Source organism: Spathaspora passalidarum (assembly GCF_000223485.1).
Source record: "Spathaspora passalidarum NRRL Y-27907 unplaced genomic scaffold SPAPAscaffold_2, whole genome shotgun sequence".
In the NCBI taxonomy this organism is placed as follows: domain Eukaryota; kingdom Fungi; phylum Ascomycota; class Pichiomycetes; order Serinales; family Debaryomycetaceae; genus Spathaspora; species Spathaspora passalidarum.
The window spans coordinates 280,023-305,709 of NW_006767426.1; the positions used below are offsets into that span (position 1 = coordinate 280,023).

The 25,687-nt window shown below is 37.8% G+C and overlaps 12 protein-coding genes across 12 annotated transcripts; 10 read left to right on the forward strand and 2 right to left on the reverse strand. All coding sequences in view use genetic code 12, as the record gives it.

Moving 5' to 3' along the window:
* Positions 1-245: 245 nt before the first annotated feature.
* On the forward strand, positions 246-3,857 carry ELF1 (Elf1p; the record flags this gene model as incomplete). Its single annotated transcript, XM_007373325.1, has 1 exon — positions 246-3,857. The coding sequence occupies one exon, from the start codon at positions 246-248 to the stop codon at positions 3,855-3,857; it is 3,612 nt and encodes a 1,203-aa protein (XP_007373387.1).
* Positions 3,858-4,081: 224 nt separating this feature from the next.
* On the forward strand, positions 4,082-4,956 carry PRE8 (proteasome core particle subunit alpha 2; the record flags this gene model as incomplete). The annotated part of the gene is made up of 2 exons (XM_007373326.1): positions 4,082-4,156; positions 4,227-4,956. The coding sequence occupies 2 exons, from the start codon at positions 4,113-4,115 to the stop codon at positions 4,933-4,935; spliced, it is 753 nt and encodes a 250-aa protein (XP_007373388.1).
* A 186-nt stretch (positions 4,957-5,142) lies between these two features.
* Positions 5,143-7,686, forward strand: SPAPADRAFT_134765 (uncharacterized protein; the record flags this gene model as incomplete). Its single annotated transcript, XM_007373327.1, has 1 exon — positions 5,143-7,686. The coding sequence occupies one exon, from the start codon at positions 5,143-5,145 to the stop codon at positions 7,684-7,686; it is 2,544 nt and encodes an 847-aa protein (XP_007373389.1).
* ALO1 (D-arabinono-1,4-lactone oxidase) lies at positions 6,107-9,448 on the reverse strand (the record flags this gene model as incomplete). Its single annotated transcript, XM_007373328.1, has 1 exon — positions 6,107-9,448. One exon carries the CDS (start codon positions 9,229-9,231, stop codon positions 7,717-7,719), a length of 1,515 nt encoding a protein of 504 aa, XP_007373390.1.
* Positions 9,449-10,759: 1,311 nt separating this feature from the next.
* On the forward strand, positions 10,760-12,213 carry ERG13 (hydroxymethylglutaryl-CoA synthase; the record flags this gene model as incomplete). Its single annotated transcript, XM_007373329.1, has 1 exon — positions 10,760-12,213. The coding sequence occupies one exon, from the start codon at positions 10,830-10,832 to the stop codon at positions 12,171-12,173; it is 1,344 nt and encodes a 447-aa protein (XP_007373391.1).
* A 962-nt stretch (positions 12,214-13,175) lies between these two features.
* Positions 13,176-14,959, forward strand: TUB1 (alpha-tubulin; the record flags this gene model as incomplete). Its single annotated transcript, XM_007373330.1, has 2 exons — positions 13,176-13,251; positions 13,404-14,959. The coding sequence occupies 2 exons, from the start codon at positions 13,227-13,229 to the stop codon at positions 14,723-14,725; spliced, it is 1,347 nt and encodes a 448-aa protein (XP_007373392.1).
* Positions 14,960-15,058: 99 nt separating this feature from the next.
* On the forward strand, positions 15,059-16,104 carry SPAPADRAFT_59166 (cytochrome-b5 reductase; the record flags this gene model as incomplete). The annotated part of the gene is made up of 1 exon (XM_007373331.1): positions 15,059-16,104. One exon carries the CDS (start codon positions 15,115-15,117, stop codon positions 16,003-16,005), a length of 891 nt encoding a protein of 296 aa, XP_007373393.1.
* Positions 16,105-16,480: 376 nt separating this feature from the next.
* SPAPADRAFT_59167 (pyridoxine 4-dehydrogenase) lies at positions 16,481-17,590 on the forward strand (the record flags this gene model as incomplete). Its single annotated transcript, XM_007373332.1, has 1 exon — positions 16,481-17,590. The coding sequence occupies one exon, from the start codon at positions 16,517-16,519 to the stop codon at positions 17,555-17,557; it is 1,041 nt and encodes a 346-aa protein (XP_007373394.1).
* Positions 17,591-18,514: 924 nt separating this feature from the next.
* Positions 18,515-19,532, reverse strand: SPAPADRAFT_65038 (uncharacterized protein; the record flags this gene model as incomplete). The annotated part of the gene is made up of 1 exon (XM_007373333.1): positions 18,515-19,532. One exon carries the CDS (start codon positions 19,346-19,348, stop codon positions 18,515-18,517), a length of 834 nt encoding a protein of 277 aa, XP_007373395.1.
* A 1,445-nt stretch (positions 19,533-20,977) lies between these two features.
* SPAPADRAFT_59173 (uncharacterized protein) lies at positions 20,978-21,495 on the forward strand (the record flags this gene model as incomplete). The annotated part of the gene is made up of 1 exon (XM_007373334.1): positions 20,978-21,495. A coding segment is annotated over one exon (407 nt), but the record flags the coding sequence as incomplete, so codon positions are not given.
* Positions 21,496-21,878: 383 nt separating this feature from the next.
* Positions 21,879-23,960, forward strand: SPAPADRAFT_59174 (uncharacterized protein; the record flags this gene model as incomplete). Its single annotated transcript, XM_007373335.1, has 1 exon — positions 21,879-23,960. The coding sequence occupies one exon, from the start codon at positions 21,879-21,881 to the stop codon at positions 23,958-23,960; it is 2,082 nt and encodes a 693-aa protein (XP_007373397.1).
* Positions 23,961-24,200: 240 nt separating this feature from the next.
* Positions 24,201-25,477, forward strand: SPAPADRAFT_59175 (putative cystathionine beta-lyase; the record flags this gene model as incomplete). The annotated part of the gene is made up of 1 exon (XM_007373336.1): positions 24,201-25,477. The coding sequence occupies one exon, from the start codon at positions 24,205-24,207 to the stop codon at positions 25,375-25,377; it is 1,173 nt and encodes a 390-aa protein (XP_007373398.1).
* Between the last annotated feature and the right edge of the window lie 210 nt (positions 25,478-25,687).

A 25,687-nucleotide genomic window follows, 5' to 3' on the forward strand; every position in this document is an offset into this window, starting at 1 on the left:
ACACTCGCCCACACTCGCCCACACTCACCCACACCCACACCCTCTATCAATGGAACGGCCGTAATGCTAGTTGGTTCCTGCATACGCCCGCTGACAATGCACGTTGTTCCGAAAACGGAGGTGCGGCTCAAGAACGTTTTTTTCATTTCTTTTTTTTCAAATCGAAGAGCATTAAATTTTTTTTTTTTGTTTTGGCAACACATTAGTGTGTATTGTTATCACAAACAAGTTTCTTAGCAAGTACCATGTCTAAACAGTCATTCGACGACTTCTTGAAGCAGCAACAAGCTTCTCAGAATAAGCCTAAGGGGTACGGTTACAGAAACCAACAAGGAAACCCAAGTTTCCAACCTCAAGGATACAACCAAAATTTCCAACAGGGTTATCAGCAAGGTTTCCAACCTCAGGGGTATAACAACAATTACTATGCTCAAGGATACGATCCAAGCTTCCAACAAGGAACCAATTATAACCAAGGCCACAACCAAGGATATAATCAAGGGTATAACCAAGGTTACAACCAGAATTATCAAAGATACAACAAGAATACCCGTGGTCCTTATCAACAAGAATCTCCCATTACTACTCCTATCGAGTCGTTGCCAACTAGTGGAAGAAGCACTCCTATGAACCCTAATGCATCAACTACCTCCTTGACTTCATTAAACACTGCATTGAGTAAATTAAACGTTGAAAACACCCCAATTCTGGAAAACTTATCCAACATTGAAAAAGCCACCAAGATATCTGAAGTCAGACCAGAAGTAGATGCTATAGTTGACGCCATCGCTTCTCAAGACTCCCTTTCCGTTATCAACGAGTGGAAATTGAATGAAATCGTCAAGTCTTTGCTTAAAGCCAAGAACCCTGCATTGGTCAGAGAAGCTGCCTTGATGATTATCCAACATCTTGCTACCAAGTTTGGTGGACAAACTCCAAACGAAGCTTACTTGTTACAATTTTTGAGTACTGCTTACGATATGTTTGCTGATAAGGACAAGAACGTCACCAAGGCTGCCAAGAGTGCCGTTGACGCCTTGTATGGAATCTACCCTGTCGAAGCACTCGGTTCTATTGTCTTGGATGAATACTTGAACTATTTCAAATCCAGCGCTAAGTGGAACTCTAAGGTTGGTGCATTAGTTAATTTCGATAGAATAATTGAAGAAGTTCCATCTGACTTGTTGGAATTGAAGTTTATCAATGCTGTTCCTGTCTTGACGGATTTGCTGACCGATTTCAAACCAGAATTGGCCAAGCATGGTTTGGCTACTTTAAAGAAGTTTGTTAAAGTGTTGGATAACTTGGATCTTCAAAATAAGTACGATATCATCGTGGACACTTTAGCTGATCCTCAAAAGGTTACTGAATGTATCAAGAACTTGTCTTCAGTTACATTTGTCGCTGAAGTTACTGAACCTGCCTTGTCTTTATTAGTTCCAATTTTGGACAAGTCCTTGAAAATGTCGTCATCTTCCAACGAGCAATTGAGACAAACTGTCATGGTTACTGAAAATTTAACCAGATTAGTTAATAACAAGCGTGAAATTGAAAGCTTTATTCCAATTTTGTTACCTGGTGTTGAAAAAGTGGTTAATAATGCTTCATTACCAGAAGTCAGAGAATTGGCTGGTAAGGCCTTGAAGGTTATTCAAGATGCCGAAAGTGAACAAACCGATGGTAAATTCCACGGTAGAATTACCTTAGAACAAGCCAAGGACTTCTATACTGAAAACATCCCTGCTGAATTATCCTCGGTGGTTGAAAAGTTAAACTTGGACGATGAAGTCATTGGTAACTACTTGAGTATTGTCTTACAAGCTGATGCTCATGTCAATGATTGGAAGCGTTTGCAAGAATACTTGGAATTGGCCGTGTCTGAACCTAAATACGCAGAAGCTGTTGTAACCAACTTGCGTCACTTGTACAACCCAGAATCTTCCACTGACAACCAGGATGACGATGGTGCTATTGAAATTGTCAATGCTGATTTCTCATTGGCTTACGGTTCCCGTATGTTGTTAAACAAGACTAATTTGAGATTATTAAAGGGACACAGATATGGGTTATGTGGTAGAAATGGTGCTGGTAAGTCCACCTTAATGAGAGCCATTTCTAAGGGTCAATTGGAAGGATTCCCTAGTGCTGATGAATTGCGTACCTGTTTCGTGGAGCATAAATTGCAAGGTTCTGAAGCCGATATGGATTTGGTCAGTTTCATTGCTTCTGACCCTGATCTTGCTGAAGTTCACGACAGACACGACATTGAAAAGGCCCTCCTTGAAGTTGGATTCACTGACGAAAGATTACAACAAAATGTCGGTTCTTTGTCTGGTGGGTGGAAGATGAAATTGGAATTGGCCAGAGCTATGTTGTTGAAGGCCGATGTGTTGTTATTGGATGAACCTACTAATCATTTGGATGTCACTAACGTCCAATGGTTGCAAGATTATCTTGTTGATCACACTTCCATCACTTCCTTGATTGTTTCCCATGACTCTGGATTCTTGGATGCCGTGTGTACTGATATTATCCATTATGAAAACAAGAAGTTGGCTTACTACAAGGGTAACTTGTCTGAGTTTGTCAAGGTTAAGCCAGAAGGTAAGTCTTACTATACCTTGACCGATTCCAATGTCAAGATGGCCTTCCCACCTCCAGGTATCTTGACTGGGGTTAAGTCCAACACCCGTTCCGTTGCCCGTATGACTGATGTCACCTTCACTTTCCCCGGTGGTGCCAAGCCATCTTTAAAGAACGTTTCCGTGTCCTTGTCCTTAAGTTCTCGTGTGGCCATCTTGGGTCCAAATGGTGCTGGTAAGTCCACTTTGATCAAGTTGTTAACTGGTGAATTGGTTCCTGACTCCGGTAAGGTTGAAAAGCATCCAAATTTGAGAATTGGGTATATTGCTCAACATGCTTTGCAACATGTTGAACAGCACAAGGAAAAAACTGCTAACCAGTATTTACAATGGAGATACAGATTTGGTGACGATAGAGAGGTCTTGCTTAAGGAATCGCGTAAGGTTTCTGACGAAGAACTTGAGCTCATGAAGAAGGAAATTGACATTGCTGACGGAAGAGGCCCTCGTGCTATTGAAGCCATTGTTGGTAGACAAAAGTTGAAGAAGTCGTTCCAATATGAAATCAAGTGGAAGTTCTGGTTGCCTAAGTACAACTCGTGGGTTCCTAGAGAAGTCTTGCTTGAGCACGGATTTGACAAGCTTATTCAAAAGTTTGATGATCATGAAGCGTCGAGAGAAGGGTTGGGTTACCGTGAATTGACCCCATCTGTGATTAGAAAGCATTTCGAAGATGTCGGGTTAGACGGGGATATTGCCGATCACACCCCTATGGGCTCGTTGTCTGGTGGTCAATTGGTCAAGGTTGTTATTGCCGGTGCCATGTGGAACAATCCACACTTGTTGGTTCTTGATGAACCTACCAATTATTTGGATCGTGACTCCCTCGGTGGGTTAGCTGTTGCCATTAGAGAATGGAATGGTGGGGTGGTTATGATTTCCCATAATAGTGAATTCGTGGGTGCATTGTGTCCCGAACAATGGCATATCAAGGATGGTGAAGTTGTGCAAAAGGGTACTGTTGGTGTTGATGCAAACAGATTCGAAGATGGCGCAGAACTGAAGGAGGGTTCTCCAGCACCTACTCCGGCTCCAAAGAGAGCTGATGACGACGATTCCCCAGCTAACATTAAGGTCAGAACTAGAAAAAAGAAGATGACTAGAAATGAAAAGAAGGTTCAAGCTGAAAGAAGAAGGTTGAGATATCTTGAATGGTTGAGTAGTCCAAAGGGTACTCCAAGACCACCGGACACTGACGATGAAGAAGAAGATTAGATAGTTTATAGAAATTAGATAATTAATTAATTGTTTATTGTGAGGAACCCCTCTCCCCCATCCCCCAATGCAGAAGAACAGTTTGTTGCTCAACTTGACTATGGATGGTCGGATAAAGGTTGTTCACATGGTAGCGTGTTTTGGAATGTAAATTCGTTTACAAAATGTGCGACACCCAATTTTTTCATTCGAAGGCAAAAACCCAAACTACCCTTCAACAACAACCAATACACAGATAACAAAACATAGACCACCATGGCTGATAGATATTCATTCTCGTTAACTACATTCTCACCAAGGTATGTTTGATACATTTCATCGCGCAATTGCATCGAAGCAAGTAATATACTAACCTATGTGCCCCTCCAGTGGTAAATTAGTTCAAATTGAATATGCATTGAATGCTGTCAAACAAGGGGTGACCACCATTGGAATCAAATGTGACAATGGTGTTGTTTTGGCCACTGAGCGTAAATCCAATTCCCATTTGATAAAATCCGAAACCAGTTCTAAAGTAGAATACATCACTCCTAGCATTGGTATGACTTATAGTGGTATGGGACCAGATTTCAGAGTGTTGGTCGACAAGGCCCGTAAATTAGCCCACACCAACTATAAACGAATTTACAACGAATATCCACCGGTAAGGATCATGGTTCAGGAGATTGCCAAGGTTATGCAAGAATCCACCCAATCCGGGGGTATAAGACCATTTGGGGTTTCCTTGTTGGTCGGAGGATACGATGAATACTCGGAAGTGTTCCAACTATACCAAATTGATCCCTCGGGAAGTTATTTCCCTTGGAAGGCAACTGCTATTGGAAAGACTTCAAACTCAGCCAAGACCTTTTTGGAAAAGAGATGGAATGAGAACTTGCAATTGGAAGATGCTATCCATGTTGCTTTGTTGGCATTGAAGGAAGCAGTTGAAGGTGAATTAACTGGTGAGAACTTGGATATTGCTATTATAAGTGATCCTCAACCCCAGTTGTTGGGTTTCAAGGGAACCAGTGTTGAAGGTCCAAGATTTAGGAAGTTATCTGCTGAAGAAATAAATGATACTTTAGATTCTTTGTAGTACATAGAATAAACAGCGTTGAATAAGCATAAGTAGATACCAGCTTGGTAGTTTAGTCACACATGGGTAGCATTCCCGTAGTTACCACTCCCGTAGTTACCACTCCCATAGTTAAGGTCGCACTAAAACTAACCCCATCGCAGAAACATAGAAAAAAAATTTGGCAGCACTTTTCTCTTTATCTTTTTGCTATCACAATCACCCACTATGCCACCAAAGAAGAAGTCTTCTAAGAAGAGAAGCAATCGTAAGATCCTCGATGCGTTCCAAATAGCAGAACGTGCGCAAAACCCCGACGCAAACAGTGAAGATGGGTCTGATTATGGCTCCGATGACGATCTCCAAGTCCATGATGGTATTCTTGATGCTCGTAGATTCGTCAAGGATGCCCCTGAAGATTTCGAGGATGAAGAATTAGATTCGGATGAAGCCTTAGGGTCTGATGACGACTATGATGTTTTGAATTCCAAGTTCTCCCAAAGTATCAGAGACAAGGCCAAGAAGAAGAAGTTGGGCAAGTTGGATTTGAGTGAAAATGAAGAAAGCGAAGATGAAGGATACGCCAGTATTGATGAAAGTAAGTTGGTTACCTTGTCAGAAGCCTGGGACATGGATGATCGTGATTTACAAAAGACTCAAGCTTCCAAGCCTAACGAAGTTGTCTTGGATGATGATGCCTGGGAATCTGAATCTGAAGAAGAGCTGTCTTCGGAAGAGTCTGAGTCAGAAGAAGAAGAGTCTGATGAAGAAGACATCTTTGCCAATGATGAAGAAGAAGAAGAAGACGATGTCAACTTAACATCCACCGTGTCTCGGTTGAAGTCTACCATCAAAATACCCAAGGAGAAACGTAGATTAATCGTGGAATCCCGTGAAGAAAACGAGTATAACCTTCCAACAGCAGGAGGAGCCACTCTTTCGTTGGCAGACATGATTTCTGCCGTAGATGGTGGTGATCAAGATGCTATTCTTATTGACTCTGAATCTAAACTGTTGGAAACTCCGCTTCCTAAACGTATCCAAGTGCGTCACGACCGTGCTGCTGCATATGAACTTGCCAAGGATGAAGTGGATAAATGGAAGGACACTGTTCAGTCCAACCGTCAAGCAGAAGTGTTGAAATTTCCCATGAACAAACCAGAAATCCATGACACTGCCACTACATTCAGAAGCGATGTTGTGCCAACCACCGATTTAGAAGTCAAGGTTCAAGAAGTATTGAAACAGTCTGCGTTGATTGACGATTCCAAGGAAGCTACTTTTGAAGAAATTGCTGTAGCCAAGTTATCACCGGAGGAAATGAAGAAGAGAACCGCTGAGTTAAGACTTATGCGTGAATTAATGTTCCGAGATGAAAAACGAGCCAAACGTATCAAAAAGATTAAGTCTAAGCAATATCACAAAATCAAAAAGAAGGAAAGATTGAGAAATCAAGAATTGGTTGAGTCTGATGACGAAGACACTGAAGATCACGATTTGAATCGTGCGCGTGAAAGAATGACCTTGAAACACAAAACCCAATCCAGTTGGGCCAAATCCATGATTAAGAGTGGTTTAACTAAGGATGCCAACAATCGTGCCGAGCTTGAAGAAATGTTGCGTCAAGGTGAAAAACTCCGAGCTAAACAAATGGGATTCGAAGATGGTGAACAGAGTAATGATGAAGTATCAGATATAGAACGAGAATATGACCAGGATGACGAAGATGACTCTGTCAGGAGTAAACTCGGTAAGGGTGTCATGGGTATGGATTTTATGAAAAAGGCTGAGGAAAGAGCAAAGCAAGAAAACTTGCAACAATTGGCCATGCTTAAAAAGGACGATTTGGAATTATTTGATGAAGATGATGGATCAGTCAATGTCACTAAGAACCAAGGAAGAAGAGTATATGTCCCAACGACAAACCAAGAAGAAATTCTTGAAATTAACAGAACCGTGCATGAACAAGTTGAACAAGATCAAGCTAAATCTTTGACTAACAAGTTATCCAGCAAGTTTACCAAGAAAATAGCCAGCAATGAAGCAGTTGCAAGCACAGATGAACCAGAAGAAGACTCCTCGAATCCATGGTTATCCACAACCACTACCCAAACTGAAAAATCCACCAAGGTAACAACCATAGAAAAGGAATCATCCAAATTAGCTAAAGCAGCTGCTAAGCTTGCCAAACAAAAGCAAAAGAAACATAATAACCGTACACAAGAAGCATTGATTGATATGAATGACACTCTTGCTGTATCTTCAGGAATCCATGATTCTGGTGATGAAGAAGAACAAGATGAAGATGTTCCAAAAATGTTTACTCAAAAGGACTTAATCAAACAAGCATTTGCAGGAGACGACGTAGTTTCTGAATTCGAAGCTGAAAAGAAACGAGTCATTGAAGATGAAGACGATTACGAAGAGGATTTGTCCATGCCTGGTTGGGGTGATTGGGCCGGTGGTTCGAATAAGAAATCTAAAAAGAGAAAGATTGTAAGGAAAGTCGATGGGGTTGTCCAAAAGGACAAGAGAAAGGATAAGAATTTAAAGAATGTTATCATTAATGAACGTGTCAATAAAAAGAATTTGAAATATCAATCTAGTGAAGTTCCATATCCATTTGAATCTCGTGAACAATATGAAAGATCTTTGAGAATGCCTGTGGGTCAACAATGGACCTCTAGAGAAACACATCAAAAACTCACCATGCCTAGAGTTATTGTCAAGCAAGGTACAGTTATAGATCCTTTAAAGGCGCCATTTAAATAGAAGTGTATAATAATATATCTAACAAAATATCTAAACGTCCAATAAAATCCCGTTTCTTTGAGCCCAAATCTTCCCACTCAAAAACACACCTTCAGGATCGGTTTGCTTTCTAACTTGATTATACTTGATCAAATCTTCACCAAACCAGTCCTTCATAACTGGATTGAATCCAATCATGGAATAAAACTTCTTACCTCCGAATTCCAATTGAGTCTTCAAGTCATCGGTTCTATCTTGACCTTCTTCTTCAATACCAATGAAATTCTTGGCCCAATGTGGCTTACCACCAGCTCTCAGCATAATATCTTCAAACTTTTGGAACCAAGTATGAGTTTCCACATTGGTTTTAAATGGTCTGTACATTGTAGCATTAATGAACATCGTTAATTGGTCATTGGTAACTGGTGCATCTTTACCGGCGTATGGTAATTTAGGAGAATTGTCCAAGTATGGGCGCAAGTTGTTACCGGGGATAGGTCCAGCACTCAATCTGTCACGTTTGGCTAACCAAGACTTAGGTGGGTATAATGATGGTTCGCCAGTTTCTTCATCTATAAATGGTTCGTTTGAATTGGTGACATTGGAACATCTGACTTCAATTGGAGCATGGACATAGAATTCATTGTTTTGTTTAGCATTGTCAATAGTGGCCTTCAATTCACGAAGAACTTGTTGTCCTTCAACTAATGGAGCAGACCATTCATTGACAAACTGACTGAATAAACAATCCATGTTCAAACCTTCGACGGAGTTTTGCACGGCAATGTCTCCGTTACCTAAAGTTTCAACATTACCATATTGTTGATTAAAGACAAACTTTTCGACAATTGGAGTAAACCATGGCGCAATATGAACCGAAATCCACAACAATGATTCATAAAAGAAACGACCAAACTTGGTACCATACCAAGAAGGACGTGGATCACTTAATGGATCGTCGGATTTCAGCGCTCTCCACAAAATACATCTTTCAGAATATGGGAACCACCAAATACGAATAAACTCAGAATCTAACCAGATAGTGTCCCAATGTTGTAACAAGGTTTCAAACTTAATGATTTCCTGTTTAGACTTGATGGTGTATTTAGGACAAGTACGAAGGGTAACGTGAGTGATGATCCCGATTTTACCCAAGGACAACAAAACTGCTCTGAAAACTTCCGGTTTTTCCACTGAGGAACAGGTGATTGATTGACCTGCAGAGTCCAAGAATGTAATTGAAACAACTTGTTGAGAAACAAGACCATGATACTGGGTAGACCCGTGAGTACCGGTAGATATTAATCCTGCGATGGATTGTTCACTGATTGATCCCAAATTTTGAATAGCCAAGTTATGTCCCTTTAAATAGTCATTCAATTGGAAGATTCTGCACCCAGCCTCTACAGTTAAATCAACAAACTTAACTTCCTTTTCTTCCGGGTTGGTGGTTGAAGCGCCGTAAAATTCTTCTTGTTTGATAACACGGTTGAATTTATCCAAATTACAAAGCCATTCGTTAGTCATGGTAAGGTCACTTGGAGAATGGCCTGAACCAACAGTCATGATAGTTTTCCCATTGATTCTGGCTTGTTTGATCAACTCTTTGATTTCTTCAACATTACGTGGTTGGAAATATGCTTGGGGTTTGCAAAAAAAAGTCCCTGCCCAAGTAGAATGGAACACTTTGTGGGTAACAAAAGGCTGAAGCAGGTCAGGGATTGACATGACGAGTTAGTTGGTTTAGTTTCCTGGGTTGCAGAGTGTGCTAAAGAATTCGCTTATTAATATATATATATAATATTTGTAAAATCGTATGGCTTTCCAGAATATCATCTCGGGTTTATTTCCGAGGTTCGGTGGAAACGCCAACGTTTTATTGTTCATTTGGATTTTGAATGCGAAATCGGGAAATCTTTCCGAAACTGATAGTCGGAACTACAAAGAGAATTTGATTGTTGCAATTTGCAAGTGAAATGGCGAGGCATAGCCACACGTAGCTAGCTATTATCTCGCGCTATATAATTCTGTTCAGTCGGGGAGGGGAGGTCTACAAACTGAATTGTCAACCAGTATCCCTTGATTATAATTTGCACCAACCCTGGTCTTACAAACATTTACCTACAGGAAATTGCATTGTGGATTTCCTTATTTGTCTGTAACCTTATATCCAACTATTCCAAAGCAAAGAGCTCTTTAAATACTATAATCAGAAGAGGACATGACAAATCATAGATAATCTAATTTTTAACTATTTTATCAAAGAATTCATAGAAACAGTATCAGCTTGACGTTAGTATCGCTTGAAAGTGTTCTTAGAGAGAATGTTGCGCTAACATCAAGGTCGACATAATGCAATAGTATCCCCCCCTCCCCCTCCTTCTCCACTGTATTGCGCTCTGTTGCAATATTCTGCATGCATCCCACGTCCTCGGCCATAATTTTGACATTTTCAGATGAAAAGATTCCTTTGTTACCCCGAGATATCCTAAATGTATCTGATCATTCTCCTCAATTGCTACCAAGAAATCTCGTACCAGATTATTTTTCTGGCCAATCTCGTTGTAGGCACCTATAAATACCCTGTTGGTACCAAGGAAGTTGGAACTCGGCTAAGAATTAATGCCTAGTAACGCATCCCCTCTGCAACCAAAAATAACAATTTAAACTATATGCAAGAGAATATCTTGGCTTAGCTAACGAACATCGTATCATTCGTCTATTGCAGGTACGATCGTAGTATGAGTAGAAATTTGAAATGCCCTCAATTCTACTCTCTCTTTCAAGTAATTCTAAGTTCTCCTCTCCTACGCTTGAAGTGGCTGAAACTAATTAATTTAATCACACATACTGCATATACTACACAGTTTGAAACGCGTTCAACAAAAAAATTTTTGTTATTTCTTTTTCCAAATTTTTTTTTCTTTTTTTTTGGGTGGGCGATTTAAACGACCATCTGGGCAAGTGGTCGTTTAACTGCGACCACAAACAGTTTTTTTTTTTTACAACCAAGCGAGTTTGCGCGAACAAAAAGGTTACAGAAATTTTTGGCAACAATTTTTCATCTTTCTTTCTTTCTTTCTTCTTCTTCTGATTAATATAAAAGATCTTTGTCTCTCTTTTATTATTGCTATTTATTCATTTCTCCATAACTAATAATCATCATGACACAACAAAAAATTGGTATTAAGGCTATTGAAGTTTACATTCCTGGTCAAGCCGTTAACCAAACTGAATTGGAAAAGTTTGATAACATCCCAGCTGGTAAATACACCATTGGTTTAGGTCAAACCAACATGGCTTTCGTCAATGACAGAGAAGATATTTACTCCATTTCCTTGACTGTTTTAAGCAAATTAATTAAAAACTACAACATTGATACCGACAAGATTGGTAGATTGGAAGTTGGTACTGAAACCTTGTTGGACAAGTCCAAATCCGTCAAGTCTGTCCTTATGCAATTATTCCCAGGTAACAATGATATTGAAGGTATTGATACCATTAACGCTTGTTATGGTGGTACTTCTGCCATCATTAACGCCATTAACTGGTTGGAATCTTCTTCTTGGGATGGTAGAGATGCTATTGTTGTTGCCGGTGATATTGCCATTTACGACAAAGGTGCTGCTAGACCAACTGGTGGTTGTGGTGCTATTGCCCTTTTAATTGGTCCTGATGCTCCTATTGTTTTCGACCCAATCAGAGGCTCTTTTATGGAACATGCCTATGATTTCTACAAGCCAGATTTCACCAGTGAATATCCAGTTGTTGACGGTCACTTCTCATTAGCTTGTTATGTCAAGGCTGTTGATCAATGTTACAAGAATTACTCCAAGAAATACACCAAGGATTCTGGTAAGACTGTTGGTGTTTACGACCACTTTGACTACAATGCTTTCCACGTTCCAACTTGTAAGTTGGTTACCAAATCCTATGCCAGATTGTTATACAATGACTACTTGGCCAATCCAGAAAAGTTTGCTTCTTTAATTCCTGAAGAAACCAGAGCCGCTATTGATGCATTAACTTATGAACAATCATTAGTTGACAAGACTTTGGAAAAAACCTTTGTCACTTTGGCCAAGGAAGAAACTAAATCAAGAGTTCAACCAGCTTTACAAGTCCCAACCAACACTGGTAACATGTACACTGCTTCCGCTTGGGTTTCATTGGCTTCCTTGTTATACTATGTTGGTTCTGAAAATGTTCAAGACAAGCGTATTGGTATCTTCTCCTATGGTTCCGGTTTAGCTTCTACTTTGTTATCCGTCAGAGTTGTCGGTGATATCTCCAAGATCACCAAGGTTTTGGACTTTGACTACAAGTTGGGTGAAGGTAGAAAGATTGAATCTCCAGAACAATTTATTGCTGCTATTGCATTAAGAGAAGCTGCTCACTTGCAAAAGAGCTTTGTTCCAACTGGTTCCATTGAAAACTTGAGTCAAGGTACTTACTACTTGGAAGAAATTGATGACAAATTCAGAAGAAAGTATGCTGTTAAGAATTAAGCTTGCTAATGTAAAATCTATAGTATATATATTTATATTTATAAAAAAAATAAATAAAGGCATGTTTTAAACACATTGTAGCTGCTGCATCTGGAAAGAATCTGCAACTAATTTATAATTACGAGCGTTTGTTCTATAATTTAACCGACAGACAGTAAATCTGTTGGGAATTTCAACTTTGCTACAACGGTCGCATGCAGTAGTAGCCCTTGCGGTTCATGGGGCCATTATTGTAAGAATTGCCTATGTTAACCTTATATCTACCCAAACGTTTGGTTTTAAATTCAAGTTGGATTCGAGCCCGTGCAAGTTCAAATGCACATGGGCATTGACAGGTAGCAATGTGAGCAATGTGAGCAATGTGTTACCAAAACTGCTGTATATCTTGAAGGAAGAAGTTGGAAGATCAATTTTAGATCTATTGGAAAGGCTTGGTTGGATTGTCTAGACAATAGAATAGACGAGGATTAAATAAAAACACAAGTTTGGCGGGAGAAGTCTAGTACTTTACTGCAAGATTTTGAATGGGACAAGGCAGCTTTTTCAATGCAATTTGCCCAGCTTAGAGCCATCCAATGGGGGGTAGAGGGATGTATATTAGAATAGGTTGTTTACTAATATGCTTGTGATATATAACAGGTTCAAATCTATTCATGTACCATTCTTCACTTCAATTTAGTGCGGCTAACGCGTCTTTAACTTTATGGGATAAAGTGTAAATGTTCATTATCACCCTATTGGCCAATTCCATCACAGCATGACATATTTTTATAGAGTTAGAAGGCGCATTTGCACTGTTTAGTTATTGGTTGCAAATATAGGATTGCTAGTATTTATGTAGTACATTTTTGCTAGCCATTACCTATTATGGTAATCAACATAAACGAATTTAATTGTCTCCTGCATATAATCCTGGTTGTCTGAAACGAAATGTAAACAAACCCTAGCGGGCAAAAGAGAAAAAATGTGTAGACAAAATTCAGAAAAACACAAATAAATTTTATCTTTCTTCCTCCTTTCACACTAAGATTGAAGTTAAAATAATCGATTATAATGAGAGAAGTTATCAGTATCAACGGTATGTACAACATCATGATGGATTTCACTTTTAGATTTAAAGGATTGACTTGATATATCGCCGGATCAGAACCGCCTGACACGTCGTTAAAATCAGGATCAAAATAAAAAAAAATCAAAACAAACGTCAAATTACTAACATCCAATTTTCAGTCGGTCAAGCAGGTTGTCAAATCGGTAATGCTTGTTGGGAATTATACTCTCAGGAACACGGTATCAGACCAGATGGTTATTTACAAGAAGGATTAACCAGACCAAAGGGTGGTGAAGAAGGTTTTTCAACCTTCTTCAGTGAAACTGGATCAGGTAAATACGTTCCACGTGCATTGTATGTTGATTTAGAACCAAATGTCATTGACGAAGTCCGTACTGGTCTTTACAAGGATTTATTCCACCCTGAACAATTGATTGCTGGTAAGGAAGATGCCGCCAACAATTATGCTAGAGGTCATTATACTGTTGGTAGAGAAATCTTGGATGATGTTTTAGACAGAGTTAGAAGAATGACTGATCAATGTGATGGTTTACAAGGTTTCTTATTTACTCACTCCTTGGGTGGTGGTACAGGTTCTGGTTTAGGATCTCTTTTATTAGAACAATTGTCTATTGATTATGGTAAGAAATCCAAATTGGAATTTGCTGTTTATCCAGCTCCTCAAGTTTCCACTTCTGTTGTTGAACCATATAATACCGTTTTAACTACCCACACCACATTAGAACATGCTGATTGTACCTTTATGGTTGACAATGAAGCCATTTATGATATGTGTAGAAGAAACTTGGATATTTCCCGTCCAAACTTTAGCTCCTTGAATAATTTGATTGCTCAAGTTGTTTCCTCAGTTACTGCATCTTTAAGATTTGATGGTTCATTAAATGTTGATTTGAATGAATTCCAAACCAATTTGGTCCCATACCCAAGAATTCATTTCCCATTAGTTTCTTACGCCCCAGTATTCTCCAAGACCAGAGCTACTCATGAAGCTAATTCCGTGTCTGAAATTACCCAATCTTGTTTTGAACCAGGAAACCAATTAGTCAAGTGTGATCCTAAGGCCGGTAAGTATATGGCTACTTGTTTGTTATACCGTGGTGATGTTGTTACTAGAGATGTTCAAAATGCCGTTGCTCAAGTTAAGGCCAAGAAGACTGTTCAATTAGTTGATTGGTGTCCAACTGGTTTCAAGATTGGTATTTGTTATCAACCACCTACTGCCACTTCTGGATCTGAATTGGCTGCTGCTTCTCGTGCTGTTTGTATGTTATCCAACACTACTGCTATTGCTGAAGCTTGGAGAAGAATTGATAAGAAGTTTGATTTGATGTACTCCAAGAGAGCTTTCGTTCACTGGTATGTTGGTGAAGGTATGGAAGAAGGTGAATTTACTGAAGCTAGAGAAGATTTGGCTGCTTTAGAAAGAGATTATATTGAAGTTGGAACTGATTCTTTCCAAGAAGAAGAAGAAGAATATTAGGTTTCTACTTTTCGTTAATGTTTATACCCTCTCCCTCTTTTATTCTCTTTTATGGAAATCAATGTTTAGTCTTTTTTTTATGTGGTTGGTTCTTTTAATATCTATGATACTTATAGATAGTCTTTATAGTTTTTTATCATCTATTTATAGCATGATACATATATATGCTCTTGTTAAGATCTGTAGTTTACTTGACAACACGGTTAAAAATTAAATAGCTCAAATCAAAAAAAAAAAGGTCGTGTACTGGTTTTGAATATCTTCAGCCGAACCGTTTTGTGCATTTCTTTTTTTCCACTCCCTTCGACTAGAAACCATCTGACAAATAAATATTGTCGGTTATTAATTTTCGTTTACTTCTTTCTTTTTGGATACAGGCATTAGTAATCATGGAAGATAAGAGAGAATTGCTCAAGAATCCAGTTCATTCCATATACATCCCTATAGGGTTGATTTTGTTTGGAACCTGGATCTTTAGCTGGGAATACATGCCCTACAGTATTGCATTCATTGTCATTGTTTGTACCGTAAAGTATTATGAAGCTTACAAGAATAGATCCTCCTTGCACAAGACAATTTGGCAAGATTTCGAATTGATGGACAAGACTATCATTGCTCCTATGACATCAATCTACCGTTTTAAATTGAGAAGAGATGATGAAGTGTTAGACATACCTACTGGCCATCACGTTGCTTGTTGTTTCAATATTAACGGTAAGGACGAAATCAGATATTATTCTCCAATTTCCAATCAGTTCGATTCTGGATTCTTTGATATTTTAGTCAAGCATTACGAACATGGTGTTGTCACTAGAAGATTGGCCCAAATTAATGAAGGTCAAACTGTCAAGTTTAGAGGACCTTTTGGAAAACTCGACTATAAGCCTAACATGGCTCGTGAGTTGGTTTTGATTGCTGGTGGAACAGGTATCACTCCTATTTTGCAAGTCATCACTCGTATCATCACTAATCCTGATGACCATACCAAGATTAAGTTGATTTTCGGTAATGAAACTGAAAAGGACATCTTGTTGAAGAGTGAAATTGATGAGATAGCAAGCAAGTATCCTGACTTTGAAGTCTACTATACTGTCACTCATCCAACTGAAGGTTGGACTGGGGGATCTGGATATGTTGATCGTGCAATGTTGGAAAAACAATTGCCTAAGGCTAATGAAGGAAATAAGGTGTTTATCTGTGGTCCTCCAGAAATGAAGGAATCCTTAAAGGGAATCACTGAAGAAATGGGATGGGAAAGTGAAAATGTCTTTTGTTTCTAAGATTTTACCCTTTGTAAATAGCATTATAAAGTTTAACGCCAAACTTTTTTCTCTCTTCGTATCTAGACAATCATTAATACATGTTCTTCCAGCATTACTAATCAAGTTCTGGCAATTTTGCCTTACTAATAATCTTAAATCATAGCAATCCCCGAACTTTTCACAGACGGGTTTTAGTGAATTTAGATCTTTATTGTTTTCGGAATATCTTTGCTCGAGTCGAGATGGAGATGAAATTTGGCTCGGTCTAGAAATCTTGAGTTTACTATTGCGGTAAGGATGTACAGTTCGGTGATTGCTTCCCGATTGGGTAATTGCGATGTTTTAGTTACGGGACGGAATACAAGCGCAACCTAGAAGACAATGGAGCAAGATTTTGTGTCTTTGAAAACGTCTCCACTCAGAGCCATCCACGAACCACGGAAAAGTATAAATAATGGATAATTCTTTCGTCTTTCTTCTTCAAATTTTTTTTAATCAACATAATTAAACAACTTAAACAATATACACAATGTCCTATACTGCTGTTAACATTCCTGGTAGATTCGGTTTCGGTACCATGTCCATGACTTGGAAGCCAGTTCCTCCACCAACTGCGCAATCCATTGAAACTTTAAAGTTTGTCACTTCCCATAAAGAATTTGGTACCAAGTTACTCAATGGTGGTGAATTTTATGGACCTGATGATGCCAATTTGAAACTTTTCAAAGAATTCTTGGATTCTAACGACCCTGAAGCTAATAAGGAATTGATTGTTTCTATTAAAGGTGGTGTTGGTCCAGATTTACGTCCAGATGGTGGTAGGGAAAGTATCAAGAGATCAATTGAAAATATTGCCTCTTACTTCCCAAAGGAGAACCGTCCTAAGCTTATTTTTGAAATTGCTAGAGTTGATACTAGTATTCCTTACGAAGAAACTGTGGGTCACATAGCTGAATTTGTTAAGAATGGTACTATTGATGGTATTTCTCTTTCTGAAGTCGGGATTGAATCAATCAGAAAAGCCATAACTGTTTTCCCAATTTCTTGTGTTGAATTGGAATTGAACTTGTTTTCCCCAGAAGTCATCAACACCGGTATATTGAAGGAATTATCCGCCCATCAGATCCCATTGATTGCTTATTCTCCACTTTGTCGTGGTCTTTTAACTGATTATTGTGTTGAACATGCCGACACTTTCCTTGATGAAATTCCAGAAGGTGATTTCAGACTTTACTTGGACAAATTCCAACCAGACAATTTTAAGCACAATTTAGTCGCTCTTAAGAAATTGTACGATTATGCTCATAATGTCAAGAAGACCACTTTGGAAACTTTGGCTCTCTCCTGGATCTTGAAAATTTCTGGCAAAGAAAACTTCAAAGGCATTCCAAAAGTCACTCATATCTTACCAATCCCAAGTGGATCCACTACTGCTAGAGTCACTTCTAACTTTTCGAACTTTATTGAATTAACTGATGAAGACTTACAAGCTATTGATAAGATCTTTGAAGAAAACCCAATCAGGGGTTTGAGATATAATGAACACCTTGAAGATTCTTTGATGCAATAGATATATAATTTATAGAAATTGAAGATTTATCCGATTATTTGGTCTATTAGTAGATAGCTTGAGTTTCCTCGCATCGATTTGCTTCACATAATAAACTACTTTTTTTTCGGTTGCAAAAAAAAAAATATTTTTATTACTATGCATCTAGGTCTGGAAACATTCTGGATTCAACGCAACAAGCTATATCTATCAATCATAATATATCAGCAAGCATACCTAGAGTGTATTTAAAAAAAAATATCGACAACTGCAGGACTCGAACCTGCGCGGGCAAAGCCCAAAAGATTTCAAGTCTTTCTCCTTAACCGCTCGGACAAGTTGCCGTAAATTTCCATCAAATTTGTTTAAAGGACCTGTCTGTTTTGCCGAGTTTCAACCTTTAAAAATGTTCCAACTTGATGCTTGGAGGTCTGTGCTTGTGTTTAGTACTGTTTACGGTCTTCTTTATTGGATTACATAAAAGTTTTAGTAGGTTTACGGCTTTGACGTGTGACAAGTTTGCAAGAATGTATGTTTGAATTTTTGTCAAATTGTTACAGGACTTTGAAAAAATGGTGAAGCTTAATGCAAATGAAACTACGGGTTATACATTATAAATCAAAAAATTTGATATATAACAATTTATTGAATAGCGATATTAGCTATAGATATGATATGTTGGAATATGCAAGCGTTCGGATATTCCAAATTAAGCAGCTCCCGAAACGGAACTTTGTTGTTTCAAGTTTACGAGCTTTTACATGCATGATAACTGGCAGATCCATGCATTTGCAGCAACTTGCGGAGCAGCCTTTCTCCATCGGAACAGCCGTATCCCCATAAAAACAGTTAAGTAAACAGACTAACTAATATTCATTAATCATTACATCTATATAATCTCTAAACACGAACAAACATTTAATAATATTATTTAAATGGGTGCAACTGTAGAAACAAAAATGAAGGGTCCCCAGGGGATTAAAGGCAACAAGTACCTCGTCTTTGGCAAAATTCTTTTAAGCTTTTCCCATAAAGTGAAATAATTTCACTGGAATTGAGTGAAATCAAGGAAAGCTCATTTAACATGTCAACCAACTTTTGCTCTTCGACTTCTTTGGGAAGAACAATAAATCTATTTACAAATTTCTTAATTATATCGATTAAATTGGGCAACCTCTCACTTTGTTCTTCCATAAGCTGGTGGAAATAAAATAATATAAAATCATGTAATGATCGACTATCCTTGGCTTTCAGGTTCTTAATTAAATCGTTAAGGATTGGATACTTGAACTTTTCAAATGCATAACACATAGCCAATGAAGTATCAATGGTATACTTGGTCAATATGGGATACTTGTACATAAAGGAAATAACCTCATTCATAAATCTTTTTTTGTTATACATGTGGATTAAAACTGTCTTTAATTCACAAATTACTATCTTTTCTGGTGGAATTTGTTTAGCCAAATAACATAGCATATCCAAGATTTCTATCCTTGTTAGTAATTCAGCTTTAGGTTTCTTTAATATTAGATATTGATATTCAAAAAAGTGAATGACATATTTGTAGTTGACCTCAGTTAATTGGAAACCTTCAGTTACATTAAAGAACCTATTGAATAGTGATAGTTGATTTTTAAATCGTGGGGTAGGTGGTTTAACAATATACTTTGCTGGAATTAAATTACCAGCTTGACAATCTTTAATTGTAGGTAGATTAACCTTGTCGAAGAGACTTTTATCCAAGTCCTCAAAAATTCTCTTGAGTAAAAACTGAAGGAACTTCTTACCCATAATTGGTAAACCAGTCATATAATTATTGGTGATAAAAACTGACCACAGTTTTTTTTTTTTAAATATTTGACTTAAATGACATATTAAATAGGATGCAAATTATTTAGTTACACCGTTGGAAAGTAGTGTGATCTCGACAGAAGTCGTAACCTCACATGAATATGCAGAATGACTTCATTAGATGCCCGGTATGGCAAGTCTTTTCTTTTTTTTTTAGGACAGATTTTTATTAGCGGTTTCCATTTAAGTTAAATTCTACGGTGTGACTTCAATAAAAATGGTTGGTTTCACTTTGTTTCTTTTTGCGATCGATGCCGCTAACCGTTTTTCCAAGTCCTAATCGTTGCAATTACCGACATCTACATGAAAAATAAATATTGAGCTATTAAAACGGATGAAAGGGGAAACTAGTACCTGAAATTACTAGGTAGAGTTTCCAACTTGATTAGATGTTGTTCTTGGCAACTAAGTTGGTATGAGCAAGTTCTTGAAGTTACTGCGAAAAGAACTTTTGTTCCTTGGCACCCGTTTGCAGCAAAGAGCACTAAGAGAGAATTAGTCATTAAAATAGCATGTTTTCCAGATTCCATTAAAGCGAGATTATATCGACGGGTTTAAGCCTGGCATTGATACTTGCGATACCATTGTTAGCGCTGGTTGTCCTGCACACCATCAATAGCTAATCCTTACCTAAACTCGTGTATGCTATTAATTAAATTACTAAATGTGGAAATAACAATATCAATCAAATCATCAAGCCACATTTGAAATCTGTATGACCTGCATTGTCTTTGATAGAAATAAGTTAATTCCTCACAAGCAAAAACACCCCCTTGCTAGTATCACAATTAGACGAGTCGCGAAAAATTGACGCGAAAAAAATATATTTTTTTTCTCTCTTTCTCGAATCTGATCGTCATAGTATTATATGCAGGTGTCGGGAGAATCGCTAGTTGATCTTATTAAATAATCTTAATTCTAGTCAGTACGACTGCTTATGGTTGTTTTAGTAATGGCATAGAAACCAGGAGTGCAGTGGCTTATTTCAACTGCCACTAAGATTAAACAATGACATATTTTTCATTTCTTTTTTTATCAGGGGGGGCACAGTCAAGTGTTTTCTTTTTTTTTTATTATTATAATTTCAAGATCACAAAAAAAAAGGCTATGCAAAAAAACAAATTAATATGGAGACCCATCGTAAACTGTCAAAAGCCAGATCAATGGGAAATCCAAATGTTTGAGGTTTTGTATGAAATTCCATCTCGAAACATCTATGGCCTTGTTCCCCCCAAAACAAAAAGTGTGCGATAGGACAAATTTCACATTGTCTTGACAACACGGTGAACATTCCCACTACCTACCCCAAGTAAATCGTGGTGGCTGTAGTAGCATTTAAGACCCGTAAAAGTGATCCATCTACCTTAGTATCTGTATAAGCCTTGTCTGAATGTCGCCGCTCATGAAACGTCATTGTATCAGGTTATGGTCACAAAATTTATTTTTACTAAATTTAGAAATAATTAAAAGAAAAAATAAAAAAAAAAAGAAAACCGTGTTTTATTTATAATTATTTTTTTTTGTCTAGTCTGTAACTTGATTTAAAAATGTTGCCAATTCTGAGCTAAACTTAACTCCTTTCTTCTTTACTCCCTTTTGACGAACTACTTCTTTTACCTAGACTAATAGCAAGATAAAAATGAGTTTTAATAATCATAGTCACCTCCGACCTAATATACCTACTTATTCCCAACACCTGGATGACGAAGAACAATATACAGATCACAATTCCCCATTAACTGGGAACCCATACTTTCAGAATAGCGCACCATCACGATCATTCAATAATTCGACCACTTCCCTCAATTTCCAACATCCTGTTCCTCCTCCTACTTATGACACGCTGAGCCATTCCATAATTGATGATTATTATAATCGTCCGATATTTGACACAAATTCTAGACTAACTGCACAGGAAAACCCCTTTCACGAAAATTACGAAATGGAATATACTGGACAAGGATATAATAATAATTATAATCAAGCTTTTGTTCCTAATGTATATGATGACGAAGAACGTGAATTTGATCAACATATCCAATATAATCGATTTGAAGGGGATCATTACGATTTAGCCACCGTCAGCTATGTTGACGACGATCGTGAATATTTAGGACTGGACCGCACAATCTTAGAAGAAGAAGAAGAGCCAGAGACGCCATTTGGTGATGATGAAGAGCATCTTGGTCCTCCAGTGCCACCTTTCCAACCACCTCCAGAACAAGTTGAAGTCAGAGCAAAGAAACAAATCAAGGCCAGTGGTATAAATGGTCATTTAGTCTTGGATTGTCCTGTTGCTGGAGAATTATTGTCGAAATTCCCTGATTATCAACCAAATGAAAAAGACGGTGGTCTTTCTCGTGAATTTGCCTTTATGAGATATACTGCAGTGACTTGTGGTCCTTCAAACTTCTATCGTGATGCTTATATTTTACGTCCAGTACATTACCCTATTCCTAGACAAACCGAATTAATGGTGGTTATTACCATGTATAATGAAGATGATGTATTATTAGGACGTACTCTTAAAGGTGTTTTTAAAAATATTAAATATTTAGAATCAAAATCAAGATCTTCAGTATGGGGTAAGGATTCTTGGAAAAAAATCGTGGTTTGTATTGTCAGTGACGGTCGTACTAAAATCAATGAACGTGCTCAAGCACTTTTAGCCGGTCTTGGTGTTTATCAAGAAGGGTTAGCTAAAAGTATGGTTGATGACAAAAAGGTGCAAGCTCATATTTATGAATATACCACTAGGGTTGGTATTTCTTGTGTTGATGATGAAACTGTTAAATTAACCACTGAAAAAATCGTCCCAGTACAGATGTTGTTTTGTTTAAAAGAAACTAATGCAAAAAAGATTAATTCTCATAGATGGTGTTTCCAAGCTATTGGACAAGTCTTGGATCCAAAAATTGTTGTGTTATTAGATTGTGGTACACAACCTTCTGGAAAATCTCTTTATAAATTATGGAAAGAATTTGATCGTGATCACCGTGTTGCTGGTGCCTGTGGGGAAATCACCGCATCCTTAAAGAAGAGACAAATGATTACTAATCCAATTGTTTATGGTCAAAATTTTGAATATAAAATTTCAAATATTTTGGATAAACCAACTGAATCAGTGTTTGGATTTATTTCCGTTTTACCTGGTGCTTTCTCAGCTTATAGATATGTTGCATTACAAAATGATGTTAATGGAATTGGCCCGCTAGAAAAATACTTCAAGGGTGAATTCTTGCATAGTAGTGGGGAATTAGATCCAAATGACGATGAATATGAAATGAAACGAGCCATGATGAAAGAAGAAGCGGGTATCTTTACTTCGAATATGTACTTGGCCGAAGATCGTATTTTGTGTTTCGAATTGGTTGCAAAAAGAGGGTGTAATTGGTTATTGAGATATTGTAAATCTGCCTCAGCAGAAACTGATGTCCCTGATAAATTGGCTGAATTTATTCTTCAGCGTAGAAGATGGTTGAATGGGTCGTTTTTCGCCGCCATTTATGCCTTGGTTCATTTTGCCAAGGTTTGGAGAAGTTCCCATTCATTTGGAAGAAAGATTTTTCTTCATATTGAGTTCTTTTATCAATTTATTAATCTTGTTGTTTCATGGTTTTCAATCGGGTCTTATTTCCTTGTGTTTAGAATTTTGACTACTTCATTGGGTGATCCTGATTTGAATTTTGCTCCTGGTAATATTCTTTCCGTGGTGTTCTTGTGGCTTTACTTGTTATCATTGGTTACTACATTTGTTTTGAGTTTTGGTAATAAACCAAAAGGTACTGAACGATTTTATGTTGTGATTGTGGTTTTCTTTGCAATACTTATGGCTTATATGATTTTTGCAGCCGTATTTATGGCCGTACATGCAGTCCAGGGAATATATGACAATAAAACGCAAATCACGGTGAGTTTATTCTTTCAGAATGCCGAATTTAGAAATTTGGTGGTTGCAACTGCATCAACATATGCCTTGTATTTCCTTGCATCGTTCTTATATTTTGAACCATGGCATATGTTTACTTCATTCTTGCAATACATCTTGTTGTCACCATCCTATATCAATGTGCTTAATATCTATGCATTCTGTAATATAGATGATGTTTCCTGGGGTACTAAAGGTGACACAGGCGGTGCTAGTTTGGGTGAAGCTAAATTAAGAGAGGATGGTACTTTCGATGTCAGTGTGCCTATTCTTAAGGAAGAAATTAATCAATCATATCTTAATCAATTAGAAAAGATTCGTGATCCTGCTCCTAAGAATGATAAACCAGCAGAAATAAGTAATGAAGACTATTATGCTTATGTCAGATCCATGACTGTGTTAATTTGGATGATTTCTAACTTCGTGGTTGTAGCCTTGGTGTTACAAACTGGTGGGTTTAATCAATTTGAAAAGATTGATCATTTACAAGATTCCAAGACGTTCAGAGCAAGAGTTTTCCTTACGGTTATCTTATGGACCGTGGCATTCATGGCCTTGTTTAGATTCCTTGGATGTGTTGGGTATTTGATAACGAGATTAGGAAGAAGAATGAAACCAAGTGAGCATGCTACCAAGCTATAGGTATATAATTATTTATTTTCTTAATTAGATGTTGTTATTCGTATTACTAATAGCTCCTACGTATACGTTTATCCGTATCAATTAGCATCGTAAATTACACAAATATCCAATTTAATTCCGAAACTGTGGCGCGCCTAAATTTTTAACCGAATTGCGAAACCGGGGCATATTTTTTTTGTTTTTGAACCGTATAAGAACCGTTGGAATTTTTGACTCATCGAATCATTCTCCTTATTCCACAACAATGCATCTTTCAACTAAGTCTATACATGCTGGTGACTCGCTTAAGAGAGTCTCAGATGTGATTCCACCAATCAATATCTCCACCACGTTTAGTTACTCGTCCAATCCCGATGAACTTGTCGCCATTGGTGATCTTGAAGGAACCATTGCAGGATCCAGTCAATACATCTATTCGAGAGAAAACCATCCTAACGCAGCCATTGTCGAGAAAACCATTGAGTCTATTACTGGTGCCCATGCCATCACTTACAACTCCGGTTTGGGTGCATTCAACGGGTTGATCACTTTAGTCAACCCCAAAACCTTGGTTATTGGACAAGCATACCATGGCTGTCATGGGATTGCTGATATCTGGGAGCGTAACTACGGATTAAAGAAACTTGATATTGACTGTAGTGATGAGGAATTTGATAAACTCGTTAAGCCAGGTGATTTGGTTCATTTGGAAACTCCAGTTAACCCATACGGTGTTAATTTAGAAATTGCAAAGTATGCCAAGCGAGCCCATGCTAAAGGGGCAATTTTATCGGTGGATGCCACATTCGCTCCTCCTCCATTAATGGATCCCTTCAAGTTTGGAGCTGATATTGTCATGCATTCCGCTACTAAATTCTTTGGTGGACATAGTGATTTGTTGGCTGGAATTTTGTTGACCAAGTCTCTTGAAACCAAGAAGAAATTATTAAGTGATAGATTGGTTTTGGGAACTAATATTGGTAATTTAGAAAGTGCTTTACTTGTTAGAAGTTTAAGAACTTTTGAATTGAGAATCATGAGACAATCCAAATCAGCTGAATTTATCGTCAAGTACTTGAATGAAAACAAAAGTAAGTTTGCTGATTTGGACATTATCTATCATGGATCTTTACAAACTGATGCATACATCAAGGAACAAATGCCTTTGGGTCAATCGCCAGTGTTTGCAATTGAGTTGAAATCCGAAGATGCTGCCAAGAGATTGCCTTCTAAATTGAAGTTGTTCCACCATGCCACAAGTTTAGGTGGTGCTGAAAGTTTGATTGAATGGAGAGCCTTGACTGATGCTCACATTAGTAGAAGATTATTACGTGTGAGTATTGGGTTGGAAGATCCTCGGGATTTGTTGGCTGATTTGGTGGGTGGTTTAGGCGGGGATGATGATTTAGTTGGCAAAATTGCTGAATTACTGTTGTGATTTCTAGGATAGGAAATCAAGAGCGATGTTTGTTTTAGTTTTTTTTACTACATATGCACAGATACCGATATAGAATTATAATTACCATTTATTGACCGAGCGTAAAATCAAGGCGTAGAAAGCAATCAGATAAGATTAAGTTGTCAACGGAATAGGATCGGTCCGTAGAACAACAAGAATAAAGGGCTATGCGATTTTACGAGATTGCACCAAATCCGCTTTTGTGAAATTTCATCGTATATTGTTTAAATTAATAATTCACAGCCTTGCTTGAAAATAAAGCCGACTTTTCCTAAATTGAATGATCTCT